This window comes from Bradysia coprophila, unplaced genomic scaffold (assembly GCF_014529535.1).
Source record: "Bradysia coprophila strain Holo2 unplaced genomic scaffold, BU_Bcop_v1 contig_232, whole genome shotgun sequence".
Taxonomy (NCBI): Eukaryota; Metazoa; Arthropoda; class Insecta; order Diptera; family Sciaridae; genus Bradysia; species Bradysia coprophila.
Window position 1 is genome coordinate 11,223,959 of NW_023503493.1, and position 27,825 is coordinate 11,251,783.

The following is a 27,825-nucleotide window of genomic DNA, read 5'->3' on the forward strand; positions in this document are numbered from 1 at the left end:
GGCCAAATGACAAAATTTGTTCTGGCCGGAGCACATACCGTACGGATTTTGCTTGTTTTCGTGTCGAACGTTGTCATTTGTTACAAAAAAGAGTATGGTGGAAAAAGAACAGGTGTAAAATAGTTCCTCTGCAAATTCGGGGTGAGTTCTCGATTTTTGTGGCCTTACACACAGCGATGTGTTTTAAATGTCATATTTGAAATAGAACAAAAAAATTCGATACACACACGGATAGTCATCACTTTTAAAATGTGATAATTTGAGCTAATTAGTTCAAATACAATTTACACATAGTCCACAGTCAGGGCTGAGAACCTTAGGCAGTGGAAGTGAAGTGGTGAAGTCACCCAAGACAGACTTCTTTGTAAAGATCCTGACACAATTTTGCGTGTACGGAAAGGTATGTGTTCGTGTATCTAATAATATGGAGAGCCCCAAAGTTTAGAGAATTGGTGTTACCCGAGTGATAGGAGCCCGAAAAGACATGCCTGTGAACTCTACAAAGTTTGCAGCATTGGGTTAGCTGACGAACCGAAATATATATTTCATCATTGCTTTATGTGATAATGGCTCACTGATAATGGCAGAGTATGTAAACACTGAAGGTAATGCACACGGTGCCAAAAGAACGCAGTTTGAAACTACGTAAAAGGTGAACTCGCACACGCAAGTTTATTGTTGGAAATGATTTTTAGCCATGTCATCGTCTTAACAAAATTATGGTATCGAAAATCGTGTGCGAGTTCACCTTTTACCTAGTTGAAAAAGGCGTTGTTTTAGCACCGTGTGCCAAATTACCCCACGCCGCCTCGTTTGTTTTCATCCTTAGACTCTTCTCACTTTTTATTTTGAACTTTCAGCGGTTTTACGACGACAATAGCCTGCTAAAGAAAATCGCATGGGTCAGTTGCTTTTTTTGACATGGACCTCTTTTTATAACCGAAGCTTTGAAAAGATATAGAGTGTTATAATGAAAAAGAAGAAGATATTTTGACAACAACCCCAAGGCAAGTTAAAATAAACTGGTCTTCTGTCCTCTCGTTCTCAACGTACCACGTTGAAAGAGAAGCAAATACTTTGACAAGTACCCCAAGGCAAGTTATAATAACTAGTCTTCGGTTTTCTCGCTCTGATCATAACAGTCTATAATGGTAAAGAATCGAGCTGAGCTCGCCCTAAAATATTCTACGATTATATGGTCAAGTATACAGCCAGTCGGTGAAATGAAATTCTCAAACATTTTTTTGCACCGACTGGTGCATCCACTTGCTTGGCGACCCAAGTGAAATTTTTCCTTCTAGATCGGATCGGAAGAGAAATCAGAAATTTATCTGCTGGGAAATGTGTGTACTCAAGAGCTGTCAGTCACCGTTTAACGTAACATAAGTGCATTTCATTATTTTTATTTTTTGTGTGTTTCCAAGAGTATAATAAAAGTGTGTGCCTCTGTGCCTTATATTTATTTATTATCCGATCTGTGTGGAACCTGATTGTAGCCTTATTTATATCCGTAAAATGTACAAAACCTACAAATTGGTGGTTGTCGGTGGGGGTGGTGTGGGAAAGAGTGCTGTAACAATCCAATTCATTCAGGTAAAATACTGAACAAAAATGTTTTTAATGTTTCCGTGTTATACGTCCATAAATAGAGGTAAAAAATCCGTTCGCTCGTCCGCCTACATCATGGTGTAGCAGTATGGTTTCTAATTAGATTCATAAATCATTCGTGAAACAATGCAGATGAATGCAAATTTGCTTATCAATTGAATCCACCATCTGACTATATGCAAAGTGAACTTTAGGTTGGATTTAGATTATTTTTTTTATGATTGGGCGCGTCGCGCCGTTCATATTACTTTTAGGTATAAATATAGAATAGTGACGTCATGTGTGTATTTAATTTGTATTATCGTCTCGGTAAACCAACGCTTTTTTTTACTCAAATTAATTTTTTTCGGATCCCAATTACAACTGAATCACAGATGTTGTGCTCAATATATTGTAATGATCGGTGGTGTATGTACATCACCAACGCACTTCAAGCAAAAGTGGTACTCTAAATACAAAATTTTACACTGTAAAAAGAGTGGGGATAAAATTTCATTCAAAATAGTACTCTATTTGGCAGTTGTCATTAATAGCACTTTTGCTTGAAGTGCGTTGACATCACATATAATTTGCAAAATATATTGGAGTGTATATGGAACGATGAGTGTCATGTATGAGATGATGTGATGATGCACTCATATGAATGAAAGACTTTGAATCTGGGTGAACCAGTCATCACAATTCGTCGAATTTTTTTTTTCCAATTTCCATTATTTACGGAATGTATACGGAATGCAGTTTTCTATTGAGTCTTCTCAGTAATTTAACAGCTGAAAAACTTACATAATTGTCATGTGAGATCGTCTAAATTTCGTGTCTTCTTTGAAGTGGAAAGAGTCTAATAATGAGAACTGTTTTTCTAAATTTCACCAAATTTCACTGAGAATTCGACCAAATTTAGTGATTTCGCAATACTAGACCCTGTTGCAATTGTCTAAAAAAAACTGCACTACGAGTAGACTTATAGATCATTTTCATTATACGGTACGCGTCAACGTAACCCCACTTAATTTTTCGTTAAGCAGTCCTTAATCTCAATTAATTGACATTAACTGCGTTCAATTTACTTGTTATTACATGAAAATCGTTCGTTCAATTCATTCGATATTTTTCGGCATGTCTGACAGCTGGGATCGTGTCTGACGTTTACAAGGTCATGAAAATGATGCAAGTCGTTTGAAATGCCATCTATGTCAGGAAATGCCAAAAAAAACTCATCAAATGAATAAATGAACGAAACATTTAACGAAACTTATGTGAAATTACGTCTGAAAGTACAGTATCTTGAAAATGATCTATAGATCATTTTCATGACCTTGTAAACGTCAGACACGATCCCAGCTGTCAGACATGTCGAATGAATTGAACGAGGTATTTTCACCCAATTTATGTCAATTTATTGAGGTTAACTTAACGAAACCTAAGGTCGGGTTACGTTGACCGTGTAATGATTAGATACGAGGAAGCATACCTTTTTGATATACAAAGAAATTCACCAAAATCGCTTTTGTATTCAAGGCCGTTTGAATTGCCATCCGCGTCAAGAAATGCTATCCACGTAAAGAAAATCTCATACAAATGAATTAATGAACGAAACATTTAACGAAACTTAAGTGAGGTTACGTTCAAGTACTGAATCTTGAAGATGATCTATGGAGTGGTGAATTTTTCGAAGCGGCACGCATTTCTTGGATCAAATCGTATGGGATTAAACGGACTAAATTGAAGTTTCCCATATGATTGAGTCCCAATTGGTCCAGGAAGTGGTGTACGTCTCAGAATTTTTAGTATGGGAAGTGGTGTATCACATCTCTCTGAAGTATCGACCAATTTAAACCTACCAACTTCTGATTATAGTCCGGTCGTTGTGACGACAATTTTGGCAAAAAGTTAGGATGTTTGACAAAAAAATTGGTAGGTTTAAACCTACCAACTTTTTAGTCGCGCTCGATAAGAAAGTTGGTATCTTTTTTTGGTAGGTTTAAACATACCAACTTTTTACCAAAGCTACTAACTTTATGATCGAGCTCGACTTAAAAGTTGGTAGGTTTAAGCCTATCAAAGAAATATACCAACTTTGTCATCGAGCGCTATAAAAAGTTGGTAGGTTCAATCTCAACTCAATTCCTAACTTTCTTCACGCCGTAAAGGCGTTCTGTTGGTTCCTAGGGAACTCATCCCTTTACGAAATGTAACGTAAAGAAGTTTAGTAATACCAATTTTCATTGCACATAAAAAACATTTTAACACGCCGAGCGATCCGGAGCGAAGCGGAGGGCCGTAATGCGAGCCGGGCGCCGGAACAGTGTTGGTAACTTAGGAGTTAATTTTTTTCTCTCGCATCGTCTAATAATTAGTCTGTGTCATTCATTGCACATAAAAAGCGTTTTAACACGCCGAGCGATCCGGCTTATTGCCCCGGAGCGAAGCGGAGGGCCGCAATGCGAGCCGGGCGCCGGAACAGTGTTGGTAACTTAGGAGTTAATTTTTTTCTCTCGCATCGTTTAATAATTAGTCTGTGTCATTCATTGCACATAAAAAGCGTTTTAACACGCCGAGCGATCCGGCCCATTGCCCCGGAGCGAAGCGGAGGGCTGCAATGCGAGCCGGGCGCCGGAACGGTGTTGGTAGCTTGGGAGTTAATTTTTTTTTCTCGCATCGTCTAATAATTAGTCTGTGTAATTTTTGTTATATTTATAAAACTTAAATTTACAGAACCAAATTATAGACGGCAACTGAATTTACCTTTCAATAAATTGTATTAGGAAAGTGTTTGGTTTGCCATAAAAAGATCAAAAATGGGCTCTGGAGATATTGTAACTTCCGTTTATTGCGATCCGATCAGAAAGTTGGTAGGTTTTTTTGGTAGGTTTAGACCTACCAACTTTTTTGCCAAAGCTATCATCTTTTTAGTCTCGCTCGATCAGAAAGTTGGTAGGTTTTTTTTGGTAGGTTCAAACCTACCAACTTTTTGTCAAACCTACCAACTTTCTGTCAAATCTATCTTCTCATCGAGCGAGACTAAAAAGTTGGTAGGCTTAAACCTACCAACAAAACCTACCAACTGAAAACTTGGTAAGTTGGGCAAAAAAATTGGTAGATTTGACAAATAGTTGGTAGGTTTGCAAAAAAGTTGGTAGGTTTAAACCTACCAACTTTTTGTCGGAGGTTCAAATCCACCGTCTTTGGAAAACTCGCAAAAATCTTCGTCACGACAACCGGACTATAAAAAAGTTGGTAGGTTTAAAGTTGGTGGATACTTCACTGAGATGTGTATCACCCTCGCATCTTAGTCTGCTTGAGCTTTTCGATTAGAATTAAGTTCTTCTTCGACGAAAAACCTTAAAAAATCTCTCTTTCTCTGTTACCTCGATTGACTGATCACACAATTTTACCATTCAATTACAGAGCTACTTCGTCATAGACTATGATCCAACCATCGAAGATTCCTACACAAAACAATGTGTTATCGACGACATACCAGCCAAATTAGACAGTAAGAATGAAATTCCGTTTATCATTCGCCCGAATATGTACTAACCACCTTCCGATTCAAAACAGTTTTAGACACCGCTGGCCAAGAGGAATTCAGTGCGATGAGAGAGCAGTACATGCGATCGGGTGAAGGTTTTCTTCTCGTTTTCTCGTTGACCGATCATGCGAGCTTTGCCGAAATAACGAAATTTCAGAAACAAATCCTTCGTGTTAAGGATCGCGATGAGTTTCCGATGCTTTTAGTGGGAAATAAATCTGATTTGGAACATCAAAGACACGTAAGTGTTTCGACAACCGTTTCGATTTGATATCGGATATGAATTTCGATTTGATTTCAGGTTTCGTTGGAAGAGGCTCAACAATTTAGTTGTTCCGTTGGTATGCCATACATTGAATGTAGTGCTAAGCTTCGCATAAATGTCGATCAGGCGTTTCATGAATTGGTGAGAATTGTGCGCAAATTCCAATTGGCTGAAAGACCGTACATAGAAGAAAGTTATAAGCGAAAAAATAAGAAACGTTGCTGTATCCTGTAGGGACCGCGTCGGTACATTTTGCAACATTCAATTTTTTTTCCGTTTTTTTGTAATTTTGAAATAATTTAATTTTTCGTCTAATTTCTACTTTTCTGTTTCTAAACATAACTGACGAACGGTTGACACAATATTTTGTGAGTCATCTGGAGATTTTAACAATATTTCCTACGAATTTTGCATTTTCCAATTTTGTTTATTTTAAATGAATTAAATACGCTGATCCGATGAGAAAAATATTAAATTGAGTGTCATAGACATCGGGTGAGCCGCTTGTGATCAGTGTAGGTGGTCAGTTAAACATTAAAATCGTGCGCACAGTTTTTGTAGAATATCCAAGTGAAAGTTAAACACAGTCTTCCAGTGGTGTTTTGTTGTGGGATCTATAAATGTCTGACGGAAAGAACAGTTTGTCATTCATTTCCAGTAAGCGTTGCATTCGGAACAATGCCTTTCATTCCTTACAAAGCGGCTTAGTCCAGTTCGAAATTCAACTAGCTGTTAGATAACTCTTATATAGATATAGTACCTTCAATGAAGTGTCGGCATGGCTCGAAAGAACCCTTCGCGAGATGTATGCAACTCATTTGTAAAATGTCCAAAATTTAAAAAAATTTCATACAAAAATCCAAAAGGCTCTTCGGGAATCCATACAAACTCTTTGGAAATTGGACTTATAATTTTTAAGGCTCTACCGTCGATCTATAAAATAAATCGCAGTCACAAACGCACAAATGTTAAAGGACTGAAGAGCCGAGAGTTCGGTCCGACGAACAATGTTCCAGTAGCACAAGTACGTTCAGGTTTTAGATTTTAGTGAGCCCATTGCGACCTACATTCAAGTTACAGCCAGAGCCTCTGGCCCAGAGGCAATGATATCTCAGGGTGAATTTACTTCAGCTTTTTCAGCTGGTCCACACGTACAAAGGAGACACGTATGAGTGGACCAGCTGAAGCAAATTCACACTAAAATACCACTACTTCTAACTGTAGTTGGAGTAAACTTCATTTTTATCAGCCTCCAGCTGTGTTCCTCTGGAAACACGATCAGTTACTGAAATACTGACTACAACAAAGCTATGAGGAGATTTAATTGTATCGTTATTGTCATCACCACTTTAGTTTTGATAATTTTGTCATCGATACTTTATAATATCTAGTTGGACTAGACCAGTTAGAGAGTGACAAAGTTTTGCATTTTCTTAAAAAAAATTTTTTTTTTTATTTTTACGGGTCCTAATGTTGCTTAGCACAATTTTTGTTTTTAAATTTGAATTACAATCATAAAACCGCTAACAAAACGCCAACAATGTTCTTATCTGCCGTGTTAAGCCAAAATAACGTACACTGACAAAAAAAGTTTCGAAAAACTCACCTGTCGCATGTAACTTTGTCTCCAGGTAATCTATATTATCTGCCGCAGCTGTATTTTTTGTATGGGCGCTAGAGCTGTGGCAGCTAATGTAGATTATCTGGAGACAAAGTTAATTGCAACAGCTGAGTTTTTCGAAACTTTTTCGTCAGTGTATCACATGGTATTAGTGCTTTGGATAGCTTCCGAAAGCGTTGAACTTCTTTTGGATATTCACTGGAAATTTGAAGTATATCAGTATATCAGCAAAAGAAACTTAAAGCTCTCGAAAGCTATTTTAAAGCAGAGATCAGCGTAAAGACACAAATGCGATACGTTAATTTGGTTTAACATGGCAGCTTTATTTTAATAGTCGTTCTCAGATGTTCACGAGTCACAAAGAAAAACAATGAAATTCCATAATGTGCCTTATTTGTGTAGGAGAGAGATTTTTACTTTCTAATTTGTTTTTTTTTTTTACATTCAATCTCATCGAAAATGTTCATTTTTTATTAAATTAACAGAGAGAAGAAAAGGATTTGTTCCCTTAGTTTATAGTGTTATAACTAGTTCAATGTGGTACATAAATAAATCAAAAAAATATTTTATTGTTAAATTACGCTTTAAGTGTCAAACGAAAACTTTTTGTGCTTTAAAATTGAACGTCTTCTTAATATAAAAAAATAACGAAAGAAATTCGTCAGAAATTTTAACTAAAAATATTTTATTTTATAACCAGTCTGTAGACATAAAAAAATAATAAAATAAAATGAAAACAAAAATATTTTTTACAATTTTAACGGTTTGTGTTTTAAAAAAACCAACAGCACAACAAACAAAAATATCAGATTTATATCCCTAAACCAAATAATTTTTTTGTATTTTTTAAATTATAAAAACATAGAGAGAAAAACATTTTATTATAATTAACGTTTTTTGTCCTTTTTAACAAACATTTACGTTTTTATTTCGAATAAAATGTTTATACATCAAAATCATTGTAATCGAATTGTTGTCGTTCTTTTTTCTTCTTCTTCGTCCTTTTGTTGAGACTGGTGGATCCAGTGCCGGACTAGCTCTATGGGCGTTCGGGCGTTTCCCGAAGGGCCTTTTGATTTTTGTATGGATAAATGACGACGAAGGGCTTTTTGAGAAATTTCGCCATACAACGCCCGAAGGGCTTTCTTGAGCCAGTCCGGCACTGGGTGGATCTTTGAAAAAATGTGTTTTTGACCTAAATCTAAACAAAATACCCACCGAAAAAATCATTCAGCGATCCGAGGAAAACGAAAATGTTTTTAACTGGGCGGATGGATCACGTCCCTTGTTAAAAGTTATCAAAAGAAATTTTTTCATTTTAAGTTCAAAACTCCGTTCTCTAAATCAAAGCCATAAAATGCATCAGCCCAAACGCAATACAATTAGTCAAAAACGGCTGTAAAAAGAAACAATACAATCAAAGGCTAAGAGATGAGCAAATGGCCAAAAATAATCAGTATTTTTACACCTCCTGTAATTTGCATCGTGTCTACTGTTTGATCGTGCCATCAACTCTTTATTTTTCTTAATTCATTCTCTTCGCCCTTTAAAATCACTTAAATTGTTCACTCTTTAACTTGTTATCATATACAAACAAATTACCGGAGGTAATATCGACAGTCCTGTACGAAGTCAATCATAAGTTCCTATTTAAACAACTATATACCGCTATATTTACCTATATTTTCCTAGAAATAAACATTTCACTGATGAATATGCCATTATATGACTGTATATAGCTCAATATTGCTGTATATAATTATATATTTATAGATGTCCAGGTCCACATATGGAATGCCTGAAACACCCCACACACACATAACCAATTACTTCTATGTTAACAGAAACTCTCTAAGAACAATTTTTCCCACTTTATTTCATTTTTACTAGAATCCAATATGGCCGTTAGCAGCCATTTTGTTAGGAGACCGAAAAGATAGTTAGGGAAAACTAGCTAAAAAGCTAGACAAATCTTGCAAAATTCTATTTCAGAAATGTGTACATTTAAATCGGTATCCCTTAGTGGTCTGAATCTACCACCAAAAGTCCAAAAAATTCTATTTCAATTTTCCGAGAATGTGAAAAAATTGAGGTTAAGTGCAAGCATTTTTTCGTTGTTCCACCAAAACCTGAGTTTTAAAAAATTTCCGTGAAAATTTATTTTTACCTCATTCTATATACCCCAAAGTACCTAAAACAAGTTAAAAACAGAAAACATATTTTTCTACACGCGAGAAATCAATTTTTAAAGTCAAAATTTCATGGAAAAATCGACCTCAGCGAAAGAAAGTTCTGACTTTGTACCGCCATATCGAAAGTCCGTATCTCCAAATGTTTGAGTAAAGCGGCTTAAAAACATCTTTGGACTATCCTGAACATTTTATAAGCAACATGTGATAACTTTCCATCGCAAACAAAAAAGTTGCAACAAGACCAAAATTTCGAAATTTTGCGCAGGATTTTCAAGTTGATCAAGATTGGTTGATTGATTGGTCAAGAAACAGCAAAAAAATTTGTATTTTTTAATCGATGCAGCTAAAGTCGGAGCATTATAATTTGATCGATTCTACTCAATTCATTTTTAAATAATTGTAGTTTTCGAAGAAATCATTTCGAAAACATTACAGTATAAAAGCTTAGACCCGCAGGTATACCGCGAGTAAACAGCTCTAATGCGCATGTGTAAGCTTTTATACTGTAATGTTTTCGAAATGATTTCTTGAAAAACTACAATTATTTAAAAATGAATAGAATCGATCAAATTATAATGCTTCGACTTTAATAATTCTAAACGAAGAATTGTTCTACGACATGTCTCAAAAATGCATAGTTTTGTTTATAATGCTCATAAAGTGGCTCCCCGCTGCATTTTTTGACATTTTCCTGAAATATAATTTTTAATCTGTAGAAATTGTTCTACAGCAGTTCTCGAAAACTTAACGATTTTTTTATTAAAAATAAATTTGAAGATATTGGACCTTTACATCATCCTCTAAAAATAACAATAAATTTTCAAGACATGCCGTAGAACAATTTCTTGCTCCGAATGATAAGTAGCATCGAATAAAAATAGAAAAAAAATTGTTTCCGGACTAATTGTGCCATCTAAAACCAGACAAAAATTCTTTTCGCCAGTTTGCCAGTTCCAGGTAGATTTTTCCCATCTCTTGATCTGAAGAATTTGATTCCTCGTCGATTCAAAGTTTCCAAAAATTGGTTCAGATTTATTGTGTCATCAAAGAACCCGTCAAAACCCTTGAAAATTGGTTCAGGCATTGTCTTATGTTCCGTTTTTTGTCAGCAGAATACATTTCGACGAAATGATTTCGTTAAACCGATCATAATGAACTGCAAAAGACGGCGTAAGACCCTTAACCTGATAGTTATTAACAATAAGAACAGTTCAAATGTTCGCTGTGCAAGTTATACTTGTTTCTAAATCACGATACACTGAAAATCGCTAGAAACGATGATTTTCGTTTGATTTGGTTTTACAAAACATTCCTGAATTTTTATAAAATTTATTTTAATTTAAAAAAAAAAAGTTAGAAAATGTTGGTACAGCTTCATATGGAGGGCTCGGTGTCATTTCTCCATATAAAAATATTCTCAACATCATTTAAATCATCTCAACCTTATTAAATTGTTTCTGAATCAAATTGATTCCTTCGTGATTAATATCATTCATTTCATATGCAATACAGTTTACTTCAGTTCACGGCACTGCCGTGCTTCAGTTTCAAGTGATATTTTCCGAATCTTACCATTAAGTCATGCAGATTTTATTCCCATTCCTTTTGCTTCTTATGTCTCTGTTTCGGTGTTAATCTTTTTACATCCAATGTACCTGAACGAAGGTCACAATTTCTTTAATATCTACATTATCAATCAATACACATGTCTAACAAATTGCGTGAAAAAATTAATTCTCACGCATTGTATTTAAGAAAACCTTAGCGCTTTGTAGTATCGCAAGGACCACAATTCTGGTCAGTTTAATACATATGGTATACTGAGGGATGCAATAAATAATCTCTCACACACAAAAAAAACCTTTTGTAAATCATAAAATCGGTTACATCATAAGACAGTGTTTTGCGTTGTATATGTTTTCGTACATCTAAAGGTTCTCTAGTCCAGCGCTAGATGTAGTTCTTTGTCATGATATTTATTAGAAAACGCACTTAATGACACACGTTGTATTGCTCTTTACTGGTATCTGTAACAATTTTGATGATTTACCACATTATGTGACCTATATGGAACAATGGTCCGCATATCTGTTCAGCATCAAATTAGTAACGAATTTTTCTTCGCACTACTCCTGACTAACATTCACCAACCATAGAAAGAAATATGAATACACCATTCAAAACGAACTAAGAAAAGTGATTATGGTGCAGTTACTAAGAAACACTCGTCGAATGCGAAACACATGGATACATGTCGAGACTTAGTGATAGTTTACTGACAAAAGAGTGAAAATTTCAAATATTTTAAAACATCATATTGATAAAATAGAAGCCATACGATGATCATTTGTCGCGTCTGTTTGGACAACAATGATACGTTGATTCCATTGATATCGGATAACGCCGATGCAAGACCCTTAGTGTACATGCTGAACGGATTCACGATTATTGTGAGTATGCTAACAAGTGCTCGGTTAGTCCTTTTACTAACATGACTTTACGCAAGTGTTGCATACTTCGGCAATTGCGGGTATAGTTTGCTATAAGAGATTACGGGACATGTAAATATTTCTGAGTTATTTTGTGTTGTATAATGGGACTAAATTTCACATTTCTGGTCAAATAACTCATCAACAGCAGAAAATGCAATTTAATTCATCTGAGTAACTTTGTCTCATATGACGAATTGGGTGGTACTTAGTAGAAATATCGCACGATCGGTTGATTTGTCCCTAAGATTTTACTCAAGCTTTTTTTTAGGTCAATAGAATCCAATCCATCACTGAAATTCTGTTTTTAATTTCTTTCCAAACAGAACGCTGAAAAGCAACTACCAAAATACATTTGTGAGACATGCGCTGCACACTTAGACGCTGCGTACTCCTTTAAGAGAAAGTATGAGGATTCTATTGTCAGATTTGTTCGCCAGACATCGTATAATGAGGAATCGGATGCAATGATAACTTGTGAGAGTAGCAGGACCAGCAAAATGTATTATCAAAGAGATTTTCAACTTGAGACTGAGACAATGCGATTAAGCTACCTGACGGAGTACGATTTGACTACTGATGAGGACAATGATGGTCAAGTCTTGACAAAATTAATATCATTGGGTGACCGACCACCCAATGATGCAGAGCGGTTGAATTCTGATGATGACAAAAAGGATAGATGTCATGGTCTGGCAGGCTACTCTAATATTTGGAATGAAAATTACGCGAATTTGAGTCAAAAACATTCGGACAACGGATCGGTGCATGAAGCTTTGGAAGGACCTGAAGCAGTTCAAGGATCGCAGGACATCAGTAGCGTGTATCAAGAGTCAAATCTCCTACCAGATGTGGTAAATAACCAAGACGATGATGGTCTATTTCAATGTGAAGTGCATCACCAAGACATCCACAATCAGACTCAAGAGGCGCTTCTTCCATACGATATGTTTAATAGCCACGAAAGAAATGGTAATCTATTACCCTATATTATCAATCCCCACGACATTAACAATGAGGATGAACAGTCGAATCTTCTACCAGATGTGTACAATAACCAAGAAACAGATGGTGAGTCATCGCATTCTTGTATCTATCAGCAGGACATGAATAATGAGGATGGAGATTCGAATATTCTTCCCGATGATGTTATTTCCAACCGCGATGATGAGACGCTTAGCTTAGAAAATCCAAATTCATGCTGTACCGAGCAAACGAATCAGCCGAACAATATTGACAATGAAAATGGACAACAAGACGAACTATTGGAGTACTTGAAACTGAAACGATCAGAGACGGCATCGCCGGAAATTTTTAGTAAGGTGTATCATTACGGTTACGGTATGAAACCGTTAAAATGTGACGTCTGCTGTAGGTGGTTCAAAACTGAGAGACATATCAGAGCTCATCTGTTCCATCATTATTTAGATGAGAAAAAAATCAAGTGCAGGAAATGTCGGTTGACATTTCTAACAGAGCCCCACTTCAGAAATCACAGATGCGTTTCGCCAATATAAGTATGAAAGGGAAAACTAAGCGAGAAAATTCGAACAGCAATTAAATTCAGTCATAGCATTAACTCATACCATTAACACTGAATCAAACTTTTTGTTGTTATGTGCGATACAATAAATGAAATTAATGAGATTTGAAATCACTTTTAATGATGGTACGAGGTAAGATGATAAAATTAATGTTTGCAGTCTTGTACACAAGACGAGTCTAGGTAATTGTTAGCTTTTGCAATTTGCCTGCTTGCATGATAACAGCACAACGCGATTTCGACGCACCAACAATGTTAAGGTGGCCTCACAGTCATCCGTTTTTATTCCGTTTTGCCTCCGTGTACGTGACAGTTGTCGTTTCAAACAATATGCTCTATTGTGTCAAATGCCAACTGTCATGTAGACGGAGGTAAAACGGTAAAACGAAATGAAAACGGATGACTGTGAATTCTGACTTAAGTAACGCAAGAAAAGGATTGTGTTTGAGGCTTGATAATACATTCATTTTTAAAATAAAATTATCAAACGTTTTGCGTGACAGGGTGGAGGGGGAGTTCGTGAATAAAAATAAGATTTTAGTGTGCCGTAATTTATGAACGGGCCCTTACACTCCACAACGAAATTAGAGGCAAGATAAGTAAATTTGGTACGTGTGAGCATAGAGGTAGACTACCTAGACCGAAATTCATTGAAAATTTATATCACACACACCACTAACACGAAAACGTCAACTTTGCTTTGCTTTTGACATTATGAGTCCCTTTATTTTTGATATTAAGAGTCCCGTGTACTGTCTGTACACGGAGCTGTCACACACACATTCAAATATATGATTTTTCATTTTAATTTGTCAGTTTGTTCTATTGAGAGGGCCCTTGCGTGTGAGTTCAAATCCGAAATATTACTTCACTTTTGAAAGTATTTAACAAGATGGCCAATCTTTTACTTCATTTTTTTAACAAGCGTTATGCTTTTACAGTGGTAAACTCTCTAATTGACCGACGTTTTCTGAATTTCTTATTTCTCTTACTTCTCCACGTCAAATAACAACTTGGAACCTCGTAAGTACAATGCTTTACATGATTAGGCAATGTAAATGAAAATGAAACATGCCGTAACACGTAAAGTATTTTTAATCTGTTGATTTCAAATCTTGTACTTCAATTTTTTTAACATGCATTTTACCAATATATTGGAGAGGGTATACCCTCTCTAGCAACCAAACTATAAAAAATAAGGTGGTAAACATTGACAGTGTGCGCTGTCACAGAAAATTTTACACTTTTAAAAATAAATTATATGAAGTATGAGCAGCGATGATCTTTTTTGTGTTGAAAATATTACGTCTACTGTCACCGTTTTGGTGTTCGAAAGTCAATAATTTGTGATTGTGATGTCTTTTTTGCAAGGCTGTATACTTGGGGAGGTCACGCAGACCGCCATTTTATTAGATACGCGGGAACACACCACTTCTGATGACTTTACATATACAAAAAATTCACCACATCATCAAGACGACGAGAATCATCAGAGTAGGTGAATTTTTGTATGAAATCGGCCATTTTATCAGCAACTGTGGTGTGTAACCCGCGTATCTGTATCTGCGTGACCTCCCCAAGTATACAGCCTTGCTTTTTTGTGTGTTGCTCCGTCAGTTTGGTGTGTGATATTGCTTTAAAAAAAAAGCGCGGCACGGCAACTCCATTACAAAAAAAGTCAGTGTCAAATTTGTCAAAATAAGGTGGTATTTTGACTGCGTCAAAACGAAGTTTGGTTACTAGAGAGGGTATTGATTTTACTATGTAAAGGACCATATTACACAGAGACTGTCATTATTTTTGTCGTCGTTATCGATAACCGATGAATAACCGTATGTGACAGGTTAATCAATTGTTTTTTGTACCTCTTGGAGCTCTTGGAGCTAAATTGTAGAACTTTATAATTTGTTGGCTACGTTTCCTATTAGTACGTGAGGTGGTCACACCCAACGCGTTGTCACTCCACTTAATTTTTATTAAATAAATTTCACAAAGTCGCCGGTAAATTCTTAATATCAAAAAAGTAAAATTTGGAGTAAGAAATTTTGGTCGAAAATTTAGAAATAAAAAGAAATTTGAAAGAAATCCCGTTTATACGACGCCCTGAGAAATGGGAGCAAAACAGTCAGTTGTCGAGGGCGCAAATTCTGATGAAAAATTGAAATTTGTGCATAAAATATTCGAGGAACGGTTAAGTGAGAATGTTATTAACCGACCGGCTTTACTTTACCACGATGCCGCAGAGTCTGTTCGATCAACCAGTTTCAATGATTTGAATAGAACGGCCAATCGTTTAGCTGCTTGCATATTGGAAATGCTCCGGGATAACGATGCGATGCGTAATCAGGATGGTGATTACGTCATAGCTGTTTGTATGTCGAAAAACGATTACTCGATTACTATGCTGCTGGCTACATGGAAGATTGGAGCGGCATATCTAGCAATTGAGCGTAATCTTCCTGTTAACCAGATTCGGTTTTTGGTGAAAGACGCTGCACCAACAATGATTATATGCGATCACTATGCGGATCGCAGTGCTTTTGAAAATGTATGTTGCATATCGTATGAAGAACTCCTTGCAAAATCCGTACTCTGTGAGGATGACAATATTCACAGTCAAAATTCCGTCAGATGTAGTGACGATGATATTGCAATTATTTTGTATACGTCGGGTACTGCTGGCGCAATGAAAGGTAAATTCAATTCCTTTCGTTTTCTCCGCATTTACGAACAGAAATCATTTTGTAATTGGGCAGGTGTGCGTATTCCCCATTCTGCTGTACGAAATAAACTTCAGTGGTTGGAATCAAGGTTCCCATTCTCAACGTCAGAAAAGGTTGGTGTCTTGATTTCTGAGCTGAGTTCGGTCGATTCTGTTGCTGAAATCTGGAATCCGTTATTGAATGGAAAGTATCAGTCTAGTCGTCACCGATTAGAATTGTTTTAAAACCATTCGTGATATCTTCAGGAGTCGCCGTGTTAATTGTACCCTCAGACGTGATCAAAGATCCATCGAAGCTCGTAGATTTTCTAGAAGCCAACAAAATAGAGCGACTTGTTGTCACGCCCACGCTATTGATGTCAGTTGTAAATTATATCTCGTTGCGGAAGGAGTGTCGGTTGAGCAACCTGAAGACTTGGATGTGTGGTGGCGAAACGTTGACGACATTGTCAGCCAAAAAGTTTTTCAGATACTTCCGCGATGGCATGCATCGACTGTGTAACTTCTACGGAAGTACGGAGACAATGGGCACTGCTTCCTACTTTGTGTGCGAGGATATCAAAGAGCTAGAAGGCGTATCTAACGTTCCGATTGGGTATCCGCTTGATAACACATCCATTTTCATAATGAACAAGGACCTGAGTCCAGTCAAACCGGGAGAAATTGGAGAAATTTGTGTTGCCGGTTCGAGTTTAGCGAGAGGGTATGTGGCGGACAAGGAAAAATCGAAATTCATCCCCAACCGTTTCATGGATAATCCAAGTGAGTGTACGACATGTATCGTGCTCTTTTGTTCTGCATTGCTACATTTAACACGTATTTTACTCTCCTGAAGAATTCGACCGTCTTCATCGAACCGGAGATTTTGGAAAACTAATCAGAGACGGTTGCATTCAATACGAAGGTCGAATGGACTCTCAAATTAACGTCCGTGGAAATTTGATGAGGTTATCGGTCATTGAAACGGGCTTACAATCTATTGATCAAGTTGACGGGGGAGTTGTTGTACTTCATCATTCTGATAACGAAGATCAGACCGTACTGGTATTTGCAGTCCTCAAAAGCAATTTTAATGGATTACCAAGTGATAAGAGCCAAAAAGCCGACGAAATTGAGAGTGTATTGCGGTCCAAGTTCGGTGATATTGAGAATCTGCGTGTTGTCGTCATTGAATCGATCCCGTTACTATTAAATGGAAAAATTGATCGGCAAGCATTGATACGAGCCTATGAAAATATGACTGGGAAAAGTAAGTTTGAGTTAGCCGGTCGTCAACGTAAAATACTTTCACTTTGTGTAGGTAACACTGAATACGATCTAACTGGAATAGCCAACGATCGAGTGAATCGAGCACAAGAAGTTTTTGATATAATTCGCAATGTGATCGGAACGTCAAGTAACGGAACAATTTCAGCTCAAAGTAATTTCTACGAACTAGGTGGGGATTCACTGAAATCGATCATTGCCGTCGCTCAACTATGCGATATGGGTTACTCCATTCGACCATCAGATTTCGCAAAGACCAAGCGTTTGGGCGATGTTTTAGACAAAATTTTCGACGAAGGAAGTGCGAAAGAAACTTCAACGAAATTCAAAACAATTCCCCTTGCAATGCACCATAAGCATCACGTGATTTCGTAAGACCTTGTGACTCTGGATGACGTACTTGAATATAAGGCGCTGTTCATTTACAGGATAATAACGACAACTTTCCATGATGGATGCGATTTGGGTACATACATAATGGAACGCTCCGATGCCATTGATCATAAAGACTTTGTGGAACAGACGTGGGATTTTTTAATCGAAAAAGATTTGAGTTTCGCTGTTATGGATAGTGATGGCAACATCGTTGGTGTCAGTATCAATAAAGATGGCCAGGACTTGCCCAAGATCAAGATACTGCACTCTCTTGGCATTATTTTACAGTTTCTGGATTCACTTGAAAAGCCTGTGCTGTAAGTTCACCCTCATCGCAACTAACAAAGGCTCGGAACAGGTCAGATTCAGAAGACGTAGCTCGAATTTAGTAGGAATTGCAGTCAATTGCAATAGCTTACCATTGCACATATTGTTGCTGCATAGTGAACATGTTCAAAAATAAACCTCTAACCAGGCAACTTCAGGTTCCACCTGTAATTGGCCCGTTCGAATATGAAGCTTTTGTTACTGCAGTAGCATATGTAGAACAGAAATGCCGTGTCAGGCCGAAACACCGTATCGCATTTGTATCTTCGCTTTTATAGATTTTTCGAGAGCTTTAAGCTTATTCGGTATTTCTACGAAATATTCAACTTTTTCAATGGGAATCAAAAGTAGCTCAAAGTTTTCGGAAGCTCTCCAAAGCGCATTAACAATACGGTGTTTTGGCTTAACACGGCAACGTCAACGGTGAATCAACTAAAAATCACACTCACTTCGAAATATTTTCTTCGGCTCTGTAAGGCGATTGAGTTTATTTTGACCTGTTCCCAATCCGACCACCAACAACTATCATTTGTAAATTTCTAACATATATTTCTTAGCGAGAAACGACTTCCAAACGAAAAAAAGAAAATTTTCCATAACTATGTCAGGGCCACATCCGCAAAGCTAACTCCACCGGAAAAAGTTGAAGCCATTCAAAAAATGGAAGAAGTGAATTTGGACATTGCCCGACGTAAAGGGTTCATTGGCATTTTGATTACAAACACAGATCTGTTGACGCAACAACTTGCATCCAATGTGTACGGTTATGAAACGTTGGTCGATTATCAGGTCAATACGTACGTGCATCGGGACGGGACAAAACCTTTCCAGAAAGCTCCTGACACACAACGTGTTATGGTGCAATGGAAAAGTATTTCGGAGTCGAATTTATAAATGTGATGCGGGGAAATAAATTTGTATCTTGGTAAGCTCAAAAATCGACCGTTTCAATCAGAAAGTTATTGCTGCGCTGTGCTACTTACGACAAGTCCAGACAAGTAAGAGAAAACTTGGGACTAAATGATAGGTTCTAACATCGCCCGATATTATTGATCCTTTACATGCGACGCGGCCGGAATTTAGTGTATTTTTAATTTATCGGATTTTCGGACCATTCAAGCAGAGTTACGTATGAACCTGTTTGGGACCGTTGATTTGAGACACTTTCGCGAAAATGGTTCATATCAATCGTCTGGAACAGGTACATGAATAACTATCTTCGGAGTAGAATTCGTATTAAAACATTGCTCTTTTGAGCTTTTCCTAACTGACTTCTTCACTTCACTACATCTTACGTCTAATTTTCAATCTTACTTCTTCCATTGCCACCTGGGAAAATATATTTGGTTTGCTTGCACGTATCAGAACAGACTTATTAATTCGCCTCAAAATCTAGGTACTTCATGATCTCACTCGTGATCTCCTTAATGTTGATCTTGTAAAAATCTACAATTTTCCCAAAGGCCTACGTTCCAAATAAAAATGACTGCCTTCCCGCAACCTTAAACTTTACAACTCAGCTACTGAATGGCGCATTTAAACTGTAACATATGTTATTATAATCTTCATGTTATCGTAATTTGATCAAATTATCACATTGTCCATCATTAATAAATTCACTGGAAACGTATAATTGAGTGAAAAACCCACCCGCAAAAAGCCCATTAACTAAATGATCGATCATCACTCTTTGAGTTTGACTCTTTTTTTTCTTCCGATGTGATGAGCTCGCACAAAAGTAAAGCGATCTCTGTGATCCATGAAATTTTCTATTGAAACAACGTAAGCATTTCAATGTCGACGATCGTACAGGTATTTTACACCAATCAGTGTGTTGCGAAATTTCGTTGGAAAGGTTTTGTTCCGCAAACCATGAGTATTGTGGTGACAAATTGAGTTTCAGTGTTAAAATAACAGAATGATGAAAAAAGGGAGCTGCGGACATTTTTTACTGTTAGTTGGTATTCTATTCGGATTGGCGTATCGCTGTAAATGTGAGTACGAATTGTGACATTTGGGATTATTATTTTCCCTATAATTCGCTAAAGTGACGTGTGGAGTTCCTTCATTTAACTATTCTTTTATCGTGGACAGTCAAAGATCTGAGTCATTCAGGCCGAAGTGTAAACGAATTCACTGATAAAAAGGAGTTGAAAATAAACACCTGTAGCCTTGTCATCAGGTAGTCTGCAATAGTCCACCACAGCTGCAGCGTAATTCATAATTAGTCAATGATTTCTCTCGCCACTTTCTTTACAAATTTGTAAGCAAACGTTAACTGTACAAGCCTTACCTTTATTCTGGTATTCTTGACAGCCACACTAAACGAAAACTCTGTAATGGACATCATTATAATGCCTTTCATCTTCTCGTAAAATTTGTACATAGCAAAGGCGTAAAATTAAAATAAACTTCATTGAACATACAAAGCGACGGTACTCATCAGTGCTCCCACTGCTCCCAAAACGACCAATTCTGTAAAGTTTGTCAATGAACTGCCACCGTTGCAGCCATCTTTGTCACTGCAAACGGTACAAGTTTGATGGGCTGTACGGGGGCCTGAATATGGCCGTAATGTTGTCGGTATGGCACATGGGTTCTGATTTTCGTGCTTCCATATGCACTTACGAACAACTTGATGATTAACGATTTTGCCGTAATCTAAACGTTGAAATTACATGGTCAATAGGTCATATCAGGATATCTTAATTGGAATATTGAATTCTTACAATTGGTAGTCAGAATTTTCAAACAGCTGAGTGAAAAGCCGTTAAGCGATAAGGATCCATTGTCTACACATTCTTGTGGCTTTACAGAAAGGTACAGGTCAAAAAAATAGGTGCAATTCTTATTCGTTGATGTTTCGCATTGGTAACACTTCAATGTGACCACTTGTGTGCATTAACATAAAGATTTAATTACTAATTGCGTCGGTATAATCGATGAGCATGTGAGAAAAATGATACGTACCCGACCGGATTAGACAGGATAAAACTGCGACAATTAAAACATTTACAAACGTTGAATTTGACATGGCAAAACTCTGAAAGCAGGAAAAAAATTGATTTCCATTTAAGTGTTGCGACAACGCACTTCAAGCAAAAGTGATCATAGTCGACAGCTACTAAATAGAGTACTATTTTGTATGAAATGACTTTTACAAATTTTGGCACTGTAAAAAAATTCGGGCAATTTTTTCATACAAAGTAGTCACGGAAAATTCGGCAAATTCTACATTTGTTGTGTGCTGCATATATTTGCTGCAGACTGAATAATGTTCCCGTGTGTTGTATTACAATAAACATGTAATATGAATATTTTCAAAATATAGTTCCGGCAACAATATTATTCAGCTCGTAGGAATATTGTGAGGTTCCCAGGTATATATTTGCTGTGTGCTGAATTATATCTTCAAATTAGTTGTGGGATGTATTACTTAACTTTACCTGCATGCCGAATATTGACTAAATGGTACTATCGAACTATACCTGCATGCTGAATATTGACTAAATGAATAAAGTCGTCTGTATTTAGAATGGACTATGCAACAATAAATTTATTGTTTTAATGAAATAAAAGGAAGATCTCAAGAACATACGCATAAAGATGATTATCAAATCTAATTTTATTCCTTCATTTAAAGTTATTTCTATTTTTACCGAATTAATATGCAATGATAATGTTACATTTATGTATTTCAATAGAAATTTTGACGAACGAACTTTTAAATCCATTTTCGGTGTTAAAGGTTTTTGAAATGTTAACAGAAATAGTTGGTGGTATTCAGCAATAAGTGATGGAATTTGTTTATGTACTGTCCGTTTGACAAGAGGATCGCCACGGTTCAGCAGGGGGTTTTGAACATTTGTTTTTTACACGTTGGCACACGTGCTCTTGTCAGATTCAAGATTCTTTTTACGAAGGTTACGCTGATTATACTTTTTGAAAAAGGCCAATACCTTGCAAATATGTCACATCTTGGACAGAATTTGACACTGCAATATCTGCAACATGAAAAAACTAAATGTTCGAAACCCCCTGAAACCCCGTGCTTCCACCTACGTAATATACATAAACTAGGTGAGCCAATCTTAATTTATTAATTCGCGTAATAGATGCTCACTATTAATGTGAACAGTTTCTTTGTAGAACGATTGAAAAAACCTCTAATTCAGAACCAGGCTCAGAATTAAAATAATAATATCCGATGACATTGCTTAGTGGGGAGAAGTACTACATTTCATAGAAAATAAATTCAATTAAATGTTGTTGCATAACCCATTCTAAATACGGACGACTTTATTCATTTAGTCAATATTCAGCATGCAGGTATAAATATGCCTGTGTGCTGCATAAAGCAAAGTAACAGCGGTTCGAAATAAGACTGCCACTATATGCAAGCAGTATAGCAGCAGTGGTAAAGTCGTTGGCAGTCAGAAACTGAGGTTAAGCATCGATGGTCGCGGTTCGTACTTGGGTGGGTGACCGGAAAAAACGTAAGCAAAAAAAAATTCTGTTAGCAATTTAATATGATGAATTTAAATATAAATCTACGGATAATAACAAATAATAATAATAAAATAAAATAAAATTGAAAATAAAAAAAAAATTTTGAAAAAGTTTTTTTGTTTTTTTTTGCTAACGCAAAAAAAATTGATAAAGTTAATTAATTGAATTTCTTCTATTAAACGATAAATTAGGTTGTTTATTGAATTGAAAAAAATGGCGTCATTTCATATTATAAAACAGGCATACAGCTAAGACCTGCACGCTGAAAAATAATATCCAGCACACAACAACAATATTCATTAGGCGGGCATTGTATGATCCTCAGATCAATATGCAGCACACAACTAATGTTCTATAATCGTGAAGCTGTTCCCGATTTCTTCGTCTGGGGTGCATATATGAGTTTTCCGTGTACTCTCACGGTGCGGTTGAACAACTTTTTTTCGAAAAGTTCGTAAACATGGGGTTTTCTTGTTAAAAATGATTGGGGTGATCCTAACGATTATTTTTCTCCTAAATTTAAAATGTTTTGCCCGGGCCTTCTCGAGAAAAGTTGATTTATCTTAAAAAAATGAGTCAAAAATGGCCCTTTGTGAAATGTTTTCTACTAGGAAAGCTCGTTAATGTATTTTTTTGGTTTTATAAGCACAATTTTAAGAAGTGAAGACTAAAACCTTTACAACGGTACCTTACACACCATATTCGAACCTTTGATATATGATTGGAATCCCGTTTTCGACGAACTGTAAGGAAATTTAGATGGTTATGTGGGTTTTCCCGGTATTTTTTTTTTAGCTAATAGGTCCGAGCTATTTCTTTTAATTGTTTCATAAAGATGACATCCATACCTTTCGATTGATACCAAACAAGACATATAAAGACTCGACTAAGGGAGCCGGAACTGATTTCCTCTCGAGAAATAATGATTTTTTATGAAATAATGGAACTCGGTAAGGTGTTTTACAGCAGGAAATCTCATTAATTCATTTTTTTAGGTTTCTTATTACTTTCGCAAGAGAAAGAGACTCTAACCTTCACAACAGTACCCTACACACGCTGTTTAAACTTTTGGATCAGGAGTAGGATCACTTTCTTCGAGCAGTTTTAAGGGAGTTACAAACATTTTGCAACAAAAAAAAGTTGGTTTTATACAAAAATTTAGTATTTATTGTCCATTCTCAATATATTTAAATAAGCGAAAATATAAATCTCTTCTCCTTGTTTTATATATGAAAGGAATTGATTTCAGAAACAGCCTGAAAAAAGTCGCTTAGAATAATTGCCGTGAGATGGATCCACCTTGTATTTTTCCCAAAACGATTTAAATTCAAAGTGAATTTCAAAGTAAATTTTTGTATAAAACCAACTTTTTTTGTTGCAAAATGTTTGTAACTCCCTTAAAACTGCTCGAAGAAAGTGATCCTACCCCTGATCCAAAAGTTTAAACAGCGTGTGTAGGGTACTGTTGTGAAGGTTAGAGTCTCTTTCTCTTGCAAAAGTAATAAGAAACCTAAAAAATTGAATTAATGAGATTTCCTGCTGTAAAACATTTTACCGAGTTCCATTATTTCATAAAAAATCATTATTTCTCGAGAGGAAATCAGTTCCGGCTCCCTTAGTCGAGTCCTTATATGTCTTTTTTATTATTCAAAATTTTTTTTTATTGATATACAATTCTAATTTATAATATTTCAAAAATTTTATAAAATTCGTCAGTTGACTTGTTTGGTATCAATCGAAAAAAATACCGGGAAAACCCACATAACCATCGAAATTTCCTTAAAGTTCGTCGAAAACGGGAATTCCAAAGGTTCGAATATGGTGTGTAAGGTACCGTTGTAAAGGTTTGAGTCTCTACTTCTTAAAATTGTGCTTATAAAACCAAAAAAATACATTAACGAGCTTTCCTAGTAGAAAACATTTCACAAAGGGCCGTTTTTGACTCATTTTTAGCCCCGTACGAAGTACGAAGGGGCTTATAGGATTACGATGCCGTGTGTAATTGATGGAATTCGAAGCAGACGGTAAGGGCAAAGTGTTTGCCTATGTTCATAGATGACGAATCCGCAATAAAAATTTGGGCCGTCTGTCCGTCTGTCCGTCTGTCCGTCTGTCCGTCTGTCCGTCTGTCCGTCTGTCCGTCTGTCCGTCTGTCCGTCTGTCCGTCTGTCCGTCACGTCGATATCTTGAGTAAATCAAATCCGATTTCAAAAATTTTTTTTTCCCTGAAAGATAGTCAAAATAGTGAGGCTAAGTTCGAAGATGGGCATATTCGGGTCGGCCCTTCGTGAGTTAGGGCCACCTAAGTGATTTAAGGTCTTTTGGTGATATTTATGGCAAAATAAACGATGGAAATGTAAATGACACGGCAAATGATAGGTATTGTCAATACCAATCCAGGAAAAAAAAGTTTTTTTAAATCGGGTGAGTGGACCGTGAGTTAGGGCCTTAGAAGTGAAAAGCTACTAGGGCCCTATGTGTATTTTACATATAACTCGAGTAAATTTCATATGTTTTTCGTAATTTTTGTTTCATTTGAAAGATAATCGAACACCGAATAGAATGTTGTTGAAAAAAAAAAATTCGGTCCTTGGACTAAGGCCGCTACTAGGGCCCTATGTGTATTTTACATATAACTCGAGCAAATTTCATCCGTTTTTCGTAATTTTTGTTTCATTTGGAAGGTAATCAAAGGCCGAATAGAATGTTGTTGAAAAAAAAATTAAATTTGGGTCCTCGGACTAAGGCCGCTACTAGGGCCCTATGTGTATTTTACATACAACTCGAGTAAATTTCATTCGTTTTTCGTAATTTTTGTGTCATTTGGAAGGTAATCGAACGCCGAATAGAAAGTTGTTGAAAAAAAAATTAAATTTGGGTCCTTGGACTAAGGCCACTACTAGGGCCCTATGTGTATTTTACATAGAACTCGAGTAAATTTCATTCGTTTTTCGTAATTTTTGTGTCATTTGGAAGTAATCGAACGCCGAATAGAAAGTTGTTGAAAAAAAATTAAATTTGGGTCCTTGGACTAAGGCCACTACTAGGGCCCTATGTGTATTTCACATATAACTCGAGTAAATTTCATTCGTTTTTCGTAATTTTTGTTTCATTTGGAAGGTAATCGAATGCCGAATAGAATGTTGTTGAAAAAAAATTAAATTTGGGTCCTCGGACTAAGGCCGCTACTAGGGCCCTATGTGTATTTTACATACAACTCGAGTAAATTTCATCCGTTTTTCGTAATTTTTGTTTCATTTGAAAGATAATCGAACACCGAATAGAATGTTGTTGAAAAAAAAAAAAAATTGGGTCCTTGGACTAAGGCCGTTACTAGGGCCCTATGTGTATTTTACATATAACTCGAGCAAATTTCATCCGTTTTTCGTAATTTTTGTTTCATTTGGAAGGTAATCAAAGGCCGAATAGAATGTAGTTGAAAAAAAAAATAAATTTGGATCCTCGGACTGAGGCCGATACTAGGCCTATGTGTATTTATACTCAATAAATTAAAATTTTAGGGCTATTTGAAAGTTTTGTTTTATTTGAAAGGAACGTCGTACGGGGCTTCGTAATTGCGCTATGCGCAATTTCTAAGATGTACACATTACATAATAATTTTACTTTAACTACTTTAACCGGCGCATAGGCTTACGGTCAAAGTAGGGTGACAGACGCACTAGGGTCACGTACGCAATAGATATACGGGTTTGTACGGGGCTCAGTCGCAGCAAACGCTCTGACTGTTCTGATGGCTCGTTTTAAGATAAATCAACTTTTCTCGAAAAGGCCCGTGCAAAACATTTTAAATTTAGGAGAAAAATAATCGTTAGGATCACCCCAATTATTTTTAACAAGAAAACCCCATGTTTACGAACTTTTCGAAAAAAAGTTGTTCAACCGCACCGTGCTCTATTTGACAGCTGTCATTAATAGCACTTTTGCTTGGAGTGCGCTGGTGGTACTCTAAATAGAGTAGTGAAACGGGACAGTGCATCGAACAACTTTTGCCACTGTAAAAAAATCTGGAATTTTTTCTCTATTTATGTACAAGCCGTACAAGCCTTCACGTTAGGCCGAACCAATATTTGTAACGCAATAAAATTCAGCTGGTTCACGTATACAACCTCACTGTATTATAATGATATATTGATAAGAGTCATACGCGTGTAAGACAGTGAAGTTGCATGAGTCAACCAGCTGAAGCAAATTGCGTCACAGATTTGGTTGGGTATTATTGTACAAATTAGGGGTAAACCAATAGATTGTGGAAATTGTTATCGTCACTACCGCAAAAATCAGCTATGGCACTGCCTTCGAGTCGGTCTTTTAAGATACGAAATTTAAAAATCAAAATCATTTGTTAGGAAATTAATCTTCGATCACATTTTCCATGAAAATATTGTTTGGTGAAGTGACAGAAGTGACCGACTTGCCGACAGCGTCAATCATTGAGTCCTGTGAAATAGTGCTCAAAACCACAATCTATATGGTTCGTAAAGATTGTGAGTATGGTGTAGAGTAGAGTTTGAATGTATGGGAGAAATGTCAAGAGATCACGAAATTGCCATACTCACGAACTTTACGAACCATAATGGTTTACCCCTATCAAAGTGAAAAAATAAAAACTGATGAGAAATGATCAGAATTGGGGACAGGCGGTATGAATGATTGGACTTAAAAATAAACTCCACCTGGATCACATTGAACATTTGAACTATTATCAATTTTGTGTTTGTTAAAGCTTGTCTTTGTTATTATAATCAGGATAACCTTTCATTTACTCTACAGCAGGCTAATTTTGTAAAATAAAAATCAAAAAGTATAAAATCAGCTGTTTGCTGACGTATTATGCTTTATTTTTGTAAGTAACTTCGAACCGTTCTCTCTTGAATCATCATTTAACAGAAATGTACGACGTAATATTACTACACTGAAACTAAAACTAATTTTCATTGATGCTCATAACAAATTAATGGAGATTAGAGCAATCGCATCTTTCATTTTCAGTTTTCACACACTCAATTCCGTACTAAATGTTTGTAAATTTGAAGTTGAAACGATGAGTTATTAACAACCGTCTTCAATTTTTGTGAATGAATGCACGACATACCATCATAACGCTTACCAAAGGCCACCAATAATTTATGATGTATGGCACGCGATCCACCGAAAACTGAAGCAAAAAAAATAGTTTGCCTACAATTCGAAGACTTTTGAGAGCGAAAACATTTTACGATGTTCTATTTTAGGATATGATGTGACGAATTTTTTTTCTTCTTTACGCATGCCGTTGGAATCGCCACTTAATTTCGAGTGAAATATGTCTTCGGAAAAACGTGCATATGATGCGGTAATTCGACCAAAAAAATCAAT

At 36.3% G+C, this 27,825-nt stretch overlaps 4 protein-coding genes across 6 annotated transcripts; 3 read left to right on the forward strand and 1 right to left on the reverse strand.

Moving 5' to 3' along the window:
- The first annotated feature begins 1,366 nt into the window (after positions 1 to 1,366).
- Positions 1,367 to 6,929, forward strand: LOC119076603 (ras-like protein 2). Its single transcript, XM_037183458.1, has 4 exons — positions 1,367 to 1,593; positions 5,017 to 5,104; positions 5,170 to 5,381; positions 5,442 to 6,929. The coding sequence occupies exons 1-4, from the start codon at positions 1,516 to 1,518 to the stop codon at positions 5,637 to 5,639; spliced, it is 576 nt and encodes a 191-aa protein (XP_037039353.1). The 5' UTR covers positions 1,367 to 1,515; the 3' UTR covers positions 5,640 to 6,929.
- A 4,519-nt stretch (positions 6,930 to 11,448) lies between these two features.
- Positions 11,449 to 13,347, forward strand: LOC119076599. Of its 2 annotated transcripts, XM_037183455.1 has the most exons (3): positions 11,449 to 11,668; positions 12,034 to 12,679; positions 12,752 to 13,347. In XM_037183455.1, the coding sequence occupies exons 1-3, from the start codon at positions 11,558 to 11,560 to the stop codon at positions 13,222 to 13,224; spliced, it is 1,230 nt and encodes a 409-aa protein (XP_037039350.1). In that variant the 5' UTR covers positions 11,449 to 11,557; the 3' UTR covers positions 13,225 to 13,347. The 2 variants fall into 2 exon arrangements, with proteins under 2 accessions (XP_037039350.1, XP_037039349.1); XM_037183454.1 differs by having other exon boundaries at positions 12,034 to 13,347.
- Positions 13,348 to 15,051: 1,704 nt separating this feature from the next.
- Positions 15,052 to 18,871, forward strand: LOC119076605 (mycosubtilin synthase subunit C-like). Of its 2 annotated transcripts, none has more exons than XM_037183460.1 (7): positions 15,052 to 15,943; positions 16,007 to 16,156; positions 16,219 to 16,734; positions 16,808 to 17,221; positions 17,273 to 17,609; positions 17,667 to 17,930; positions 18,498 to 18,871. In XM_037183460.1, exons 1-7 carry the CDS (start codon positions 15,361 to 15,363, stop codon positions 18,832 to 18,834), a joined length of 2,601 nt encoding a protein of 866 aa, XP_037039355.1. In that variant the 5' UTR covers positions 15,052 to 15,360; the 3' UTR covers positions 18,835 to 18,871. The 2 variants fall into 2 exon arrangements, with proteins under 2 accessions (XP_037039355.1, XP_037039356.1); XM_037183461.1 differs by having other exon boundaries at positions 17,411 to 17,609.
- Positions 18,872 to 20,299: 1,428 nt separating this feature from the next.
- Positions 20,300 to 27,694, reverse strand: LOC119076607. The gene is made up of 4 exons (XM_037183463.1): positions 27,563 to 27,694; positions 20,911 to 20,983; positions 20,670 to 20,831; positions 20,300 to 20,601 (listed from the first exon to the last, which is right to left on the reverse strand). The coding sequence occupies exons 1-4, from the start codon at positions 27,566 to 27,568 to the stop codon at positions 20,354 to 20,356; spliced, it is 489 nt and encodes a 162-aa protein (XP_037039358.1). The 5' UTR covers positions 27,569 to 27,694; the 3' UTR covers positions 20,300 to 20,353.
- Positions 27,695 to 27,825: the final 131 nt, after the last annotated feature.

Coding starts and splice junctions, on each gene's coding strand:
- LOC119076605 (XM_037183460.1), top strand. CDS start 15,361: ATGGGAGCAAAACAGTCAGTTGTCGAGGGCGCAAATTCTGATGAAAAA. Junction 15,944..16,006: donor TACTGCTGGCGCAATGAAAG/GTAAATTCAATT, acceptor GTAATTGGGCAG/GTGTGCGTATTCCCCATTCT. Junction 17,931..18,497: donor TCACTTGAAAAGCCTGTGCT/GTAAGTTCACCC, acceptor TATATTTCTTAG/CGAGAAACGACTTCCAAACG.
- LOC119076599 (XM_037183454.1), top strand. CDS start 11,558: ATGATCATTTGTCGCGTCTGTTTGGACAACAATGATACGTTGATTCCA. Junction 11,669..12,033: donor TGAACGGATTCACGATTATT/GTGAGTATGCTA, acceptor CTTTCCAAACAG/AACGCTGAAAAGCAACTACC.
- LOC119076603 (XM_037183458.1), top strand. CDS start 1,516: ATGTACAAAACCTACAAATTGGTGGTTGTCGGTGGGGGTGGTGTGGGA. Junction 5,105..5,169: donor CATACCAGCCAAATTAGACA/GTAAGAATGAAA, acceptor GATTCAAAACAG/TTTTAGACACCGCTGGCCAA. Junction 5,382..5,441: donor ATTTGGAACATCAAAGACAC/GTAAGTGTTTCG, acceptor ATTTGATTTCAG/GTTTCGTTGGAAGAGGCTCA.
- LOC119076607 (XM_037183463.1), bottom strand. Junction 20,832..20,910: donor ATCCTGTCTAATCCGGTCGG/GTACGTATCATT, acceptor AATGCACACAAG/TGGTCACATTGAAGTGTTAC. Junction 20,602..20,669: donor GAAAATTCTGACTACCAATT/GTAAGAATTCAA, acceptor TTCAACGTTTAG/ATTACGGCAAAATCGTTAAT.